General features: G+C 42.2%; 1 protein-coding gene across 4 annotated transcripts in view; it reads right to left on the minus strand.

Moving 5' to 3' along the window:
• kidins220b (kinase D-interacting substrate 220b) overlaps positions 1–4556 on the minus strand; it is a gene marked incomplete at its 5' end in the record, with an annotated part of 21355 nt that extends 16799 nt beyond the window's left edge. For all 4 annotated transcript variants that reach the window (XM_079216295.1, XM_079216293.1, XM_079216294.1 and 1 more), the window contains 6 exons: positions 1234–1332; positions 1511–1612; positions 1832–1930; positions 2634–2732; positions 2838–2936; positions 4425–4556. In XM_079216295.1, coding sequence (XP_079072421.1) covers positions 1234–1332; positions 1511–1612; positions 1832–1930; positions 2634–2732; positions 2838–2936; positions 4425–4556 — 630 coding nt within the window. The remainder of the gene's footprint in view (positions 1–1233; positions 1333–1510; positions 1613–1831; positions 1931–2633; positions 2733–2837; positions 2937–4424) is intronic.
• Positions 4557–6577: the final 2021 nt, after the last annotated feature.

The following is a 6577-nucleotide window of genomic DNA, read 5'->3' on the forward strand; positions in this document are numbered from 1 at the left end:
GTGCTGTACATCAGTACGTGTATATGTACACAAGTGCATGTACTGTACATGTGTATGTGTATATGTACATAAATACGTGTATATGTACATAAGTACGTATATACTGTACATAAGTACGTGTATATGTACACAAGTCTGTGTATACTGTGCATAAGTATGTAATACTGTACACAAGTGCGTGTGCTGTACATAGGTACGTGTATATGCAACCCGGTCTCCTAAAAATGACGTTCCCCCAGCACTAAAAGAACCAGAAACGTATCTCCTCCCTGATTACGTATGTGTTTGACGTATTACAAATACGTTGATTATACAAGTATACATTGATTAAACACGGAGGTTGATTATACACATATTTTAGTTTTTTTGTTTGTGTTTGACGAATTACAAATACGTTTATAATCGTGTGTTTGTGTTATTGTTTTCTTGCTTTCCCGCTGAATTTAAGCATATTTTAATTTATGAACTCTGCAGAGAAAAAAAAAAGGGCAGTCTGAAGCTGGTAACGGGGCCGGTCTTCAGACCGCTTGGCCGCCGCCGCTAGGCCGGTTACGGCCCCCCTCACGCCGCCGGGGTTCGGTCGCACCGGGGTCCGGTCTAAAGACCGCTTGGCCGCCTAATATGGATGTGTTCAGAACAGTTCTGACCACATCCAAACATCTTAACTGTACCAGTACGTTGTGATTGACGTATTACAACATTTCTGTATGACCAGTACAGTTAAGATGTGTGGATGTGGTCAGAAATGTTCTGAACACATCCACATCCAGTCAACCGGATGTTGTGTTTCCGGGCCGTTTGAATATTTTTCACGTCAGATTCTCCAGCTGATTTGACCACAGAGATCCGAGTGTCTGCTGAGTTGATTGCAGTGGTTTACTGCACTAGATGGAGTTTATCACACACTTTAGGCTGCATTCCCAAACAACCCGACTCAGAGATGACCGGACACGGCGTGACGGAGGCTGTTACCGGCCAGAGATGACCGACCCGGCGTAATTGAGAATACGTTTTAGTTCTGGGGGGAACGTAATTTTTAGGAGACAGGGTTGGTATATGTACACAAGTACATGTACTGTACATGAGTATGTGTATATGTACATAAGTATGTGTATACTGTACATAAGTACGTGTATATGTACATAACTACGTATATACTGTACATAAGTGCATGTATACTGTACATAAGTGCGTGTATATGTACATGCACTACAGTAAAGGGGCGGGTCTTACCGCTCCCTCTTGGTCCACGTCCGCTCCGTTCTCCAAGAGGTGCATCACACAGTCAAAGTGGCCTTTCCTGGACGCCCAGATCAGAGGAGTGGTCCCATACTGTCTCACACACACACACACGCACGCACGCACGCACGCACGCGCACGCACACGCACATGCACATGCACACGCACACACACGCACACACACACACACACACACACACACACACACACACACAGTTAGTATTGATTATGGATCAGGTATTGCTTGCCGTAGTGGTCCAGCTGTCCTCACCTTGTCGGAACAGTTGACTTTGGCTCCTTCACGCAGAAGAACTTTGACAATGTCGGCGTGTCCTCGACCTGCTGCCCAGATGATCGGATACACACTGTACTGCTGTAAGACAGACAGAGACAGGGGGAAAGACAGGCAGGGACAGACAGACAGACAGACAGACAGAAAGGGAGTTAATGACAATGTCAATGTGTTTTCTAAGAGATCTGTAGCAATGTGCTAACTAGCGATTAGCATTAGCACAGCGTAATGACAGCTGCCTCCAGCCAATTGCAGAGGGCCGTCACTGTGATACCATGACATTAGGTGTGTGTGTGTTACCTGTCCTGTGGTGTTGGGGTTGGCTCCGTGCTCCAGCAGCAGCTCGGTGACCTCCACACGACCTTTGTAAGCCGCCCACGTTAGAGCCGTCCAGCCGCCCTGAAACAACAACGATCAATGTATTGTTATTGTGATGTTGTTATTGGGACATTGTTGTTATTGTGGTGTTGTTATTGTGATGTTGTTGTTGTGATGTTTTTGTTATTGTGATGATGGTGTTGTTATTGTGACGTTGTTACTATGTTACTATGACATTGTTATTAAGACGTTGTCGTTATTGTGATGTTGTTATTGTGATGTTGTTGTTATTGTGATATTGTTTTTGTGATGTTGTTATTGTAATGTTTTTATGATGTTGTTGTGATGTCGTTATTGTGATGTTGTTATTGTAATGTTGTTATTGTAATGTTGTTATTGTAATGTTTTTGTTATTGTGATGTTGTGACGTTGTTGTTATTATGTTGTTGTTATTGTGACGTTGTTGTTGTGACGATGCTATTATTGTGACGTTGTTGTAATTGTGACGTTGTTGTTATTGTGACGTTGTAGTTATTGTTGTGAAGTTGTTGTTATTATGATGTTGTTTTTGTTGTGATGTTGTTGTTATTGTGATGTTGTTGTGACGTTGTTGTTATTGTGTTGTTGTTATTGCTGTAGCTCATGGGGATGAGTGGTCAACTTGCAACCACAGGGTGGCCGGTTCGATCCCCAGTTTTTCCATAGTTCACATGTCGAAGTGTTATTGTGAGGTTGTTGTTATTGTGATGCATTGTTACTCTCATGAGTCTTAGCGGTGGCCCACCATGTCTCTGTGCTCGATGTAGGCGCTGTTCTCCAGCAGCTCCTTCACAACCTCAAGGTGCCCTTCTTTAGCTGCAGAGACCAGAGCAGACCAGCAGTCCTGAACACACACACACACACACACACACACACACACACAGAAGGGTTACCATGGAAACAGGAAGAAGAGGAAGAAGAGGAGGAGCAGGGGTGTTGATCTGCTCACCACGTCGTCCAGGTTCACGTTGGCTCCTCTCCTCACGAGCTCCTGCAGGATCTCCAGGCTGCCCTGCTCCGCCGCCAGCATGAGAGGAGTCTGACCGTTCTGTGAACACAGCACCAGTTCAGCCTGTGACCTGTGACCCCGTGACTTGTGACAACCTGTGACCTGTGACCCCGTGACTATCTGTGACCCTGTGACCTCTGAAGGTCAGGGGTTGTTCACACTGCTGCATCATTTATTTCATCATTTATTATTAACGACACGTTCTGCTTCAATCCGTCTTTGTTAGTGTTTATTCTGTTCTGGCTTCATTCCTCTTCTCCATTTACACCTCGGACTTCAACCACAACTCTGCAAACTGCCACCTGCAAAAGTTCTCTGACGACTCTGCGATCGTCGGCCTCATTTCCGCCGATGACGACAGGGAATACAGAGAGCTGAACCAGGACTTTTTAGGATGGTGCCAGCGAAACCGCCTCCAGATAAACTCCAGTAAGACCAAGGAGCTGGTGGTGGACTTCCACCGGGGTAAACGCCCTCCTCCGGTACCGGTGAGCATCCAGGGACTGGACATTGAGATCGTCAAATCTTATAAGTACCTGGGTGTTCACTTGAATAACAAACTGGACTGGTCTGACCACGTACACGCACTTTATAAAAAGGGACAGAGCAGACTCTTTCTGCTGAGGAGACTGAGGTCTTTTGGGGTGCAGGGAGCACTCCTGAAGACCTTCTTTGACTCTGTGGTGGCATCAGCCATCTTTTATGGAGTGGTCTTCTGGAGCAGCAGCATCACTGCAGCTGACAGAAGGAGACTGAACAAACTGGTGAGGAAGGCCAGCAGCGTGCTGGGGCGTCCCCTGGATACCGTGGAGGTGGTGGAGGACAGGAGGATGATGACGAAGCTCTCGTCCATGATAAGCCACACCTCCCACCCCATGCAGGACACTCTGGCAGCGCTGCACAGCTCCTTCAGTCACCGGCTGATTCATCCCCGGTGTCTGAGGGAGAGGTACCGAAAGTCTTTTCTTCCCGCTGCGGTCAGGCTGCACAACCAGCTGAGCTCACAGTAGACCACTTGACAATCGAACACTTTGAACACTTTGATCTGAACTTGGTCACTTTATCATTCACCTGCTGCAATATTATGTGCAATACGTTTACGTTTAAGTACTTTTTATATATACTTTTCTATCCTGTCTGTATATTAATATTGTACTGTTTTACTGCTTATTTATATTACTTTATTTTATTTTACTTTACTCTTTATTCACTTGTGAGCAGTACTGCTGTAATCCTGTAATTTCCCCACTGAGGGACTAATAAAGGATTATCTTATCTTGTCTTATATTATTCTTTACTGAAGGAAGAGAATTGAATGAGCCGGTCATAATACTGTGTAATAACATGTAATAATAGTAATAACATGTAATATGTAATAATATGTAATAGTATGTAATAATAGTAATAACATGTAATAATATGTAATAACGTGTTATAACATGTAATAATAGTAATAGCGTGTGATAACGTGCAATAACGTGTAATAACGTGTAATAGTAATAAGAGGACAGGCAGAGCGGCACGTACGTCGCTGCGTCCGTCCACCTCCTTGAAGCGGTCAAGGTGAGCCTTCAGAGCCGCCAGGTTCTCCTCCTCCACGTAGCTGAACAGGTTCTGGATCGCCAGAGTGGTCATCTTGATGGACGTGGTGGTGTCCATGTCTGCTGCTGCTGCTCCTCTAGGGGACACTAGAGGACACGCAGGGAGGACACGGTGAGCAGGACACATACACACACACGCACACACACACACTCACACAAACACACACACACACACTCAGGAAAACGCAGGGAGGACACGGTGAGATGGACACACACACACACACTGACAGGTGTGTTAAACCAGTGGTTCTCAAACTGTGGGGCACGACCCTCTAGTGGGGTGCGGAGGTATTACAGGTGGGGCGCACTTAAGGATCAGTGTGCTGCTGTGAAGCACTGGGGCTTCAGTGTCTTGCTCAAGAACACTTTGACATGCGAACTATGGGGAGACCAGGGATCGAACCGGCTACCTTGTGATTTCAGGACGAACACTCTCCCCATGTTAACTTTACATATTACAAAAGTACAAAGAACACGGACATAACACATCATTAATAAATACATGGTGAAATGCCTGTACTTTCATGGAAATGTTTACGTTACGCTGTTAACAGGTTACTCTTGCGCATGCGCGACTCGCCGATTCTTGCCGTTTTGAGATCTAACGCAAAAATATTTGTAGAGGAAAGCAGCTCACTGCAGCCACTAATCTAATACTGATACAACGTGATGGCTCACACATCTGCACTCATTCTGTTTTCCACAGGTTGAACGTTATTGTTATTGTCTTGAAAATATATTCAGCGCAAAACAGGTTATTTGCAGCCGCAATAGGTAATTTTTTTGCCAAATATTAGTAATTATTTGCACAGATAGAACTTTTTTGCATTGTTCTAACAAAATGACTGCACATGTTATTAGTTTTTGTCTGATGGAGCAATCTGGTTTACTTGAAAGGGATTTAAATTTTCTTTATTCTATTATTTGAAAAAGCACGGATGGAGAAGTCACAAAAAGTTGGACCATTTTGTTGGTGCCCGAACAGTTTTCTTCCTCCAAAGTGGGGCGTGACAGAAAAAGTTTGAGAACCAATGTATTAAACATGGCAGGATGTAGTTCAGTCTGCAGCCTGAACCAGAGTCGTAGTTAAAGGCCCCCTGATGATGATGTCTGCTCTTCATCCCCCCCCCCCCATCTGGACCCTGATAGCACTTCAATGAACTCTTCTGCTGTTGCCATGGAAACAGTCTCCAGCACACCTGCTTTTGTATGACACCACACACTCTTTATAACCAAATATTACTTTCTTATAATGTGTAAATATATGTAATGATATATAGATGATATTTATGGTACCTTATGGAAATGTCATATTTAAATATAGTATGGCACGTAGAGTTATAGAGAGTAGACCACATTAAAGTACATGTTTTGGTTTCTACCTATTCATATTGTATATCACTCAGTTCTATTGTAATTATGATTCATTATTATTGTATTACATCAAATGAAGTGATTATTATCATTTTAACAGTTAAATTAAACTACAAATAAAAGAATATCACTCAATTTAATTCATACATTTATTTACATACTAACAACACTCCAGTTAAACATAGTTACAAATCATTATATATAATGTATACATTAATTTACAAAATAAGAACATTTCTGTTATTTTACATATAATAAAATATAATACAAAATGATATACTGACTTAAAAAATAAAAAGCACTCCAATTATTGGAGTAATACTTATTAGTTATATATAGCGATATATATATATATATATATATATATATATATATATATATATATATATATATATATATATATAAACATATATACATAATAAAACACTAGTTATTTTAAAGATTGTTAGATATATTTTCGTTATTATTATTTAAAATTCTCCTTGATATTCAGACACAGATGAATTTCTTTAATAACCTTATTATTGATATTTGTATTATTATTTTTACGTCGGAATGAGGCGACGCCCTGTTTTTCATAATTCGCATATAATTACAACAATAGCTGTTAGTAAACCGCAGCACTGCGTCAGTACATCTGTTATAAAACCTCAATAACCTTCAACGAGACCGGAACCAGACCGTTAGACCGTTAGACCGTTCTGG

This window comes from Taurulus bubalis (genome assembly GCF_910589615.1).
Source record: "Taurulus bubalis genome assembly, chromosome: 3".
NCBI lineage: Eukaryota > Metazoa > Chordata > Actinopteri > Perciformes > Cottidae > Taurulus > Taurulus bubalis.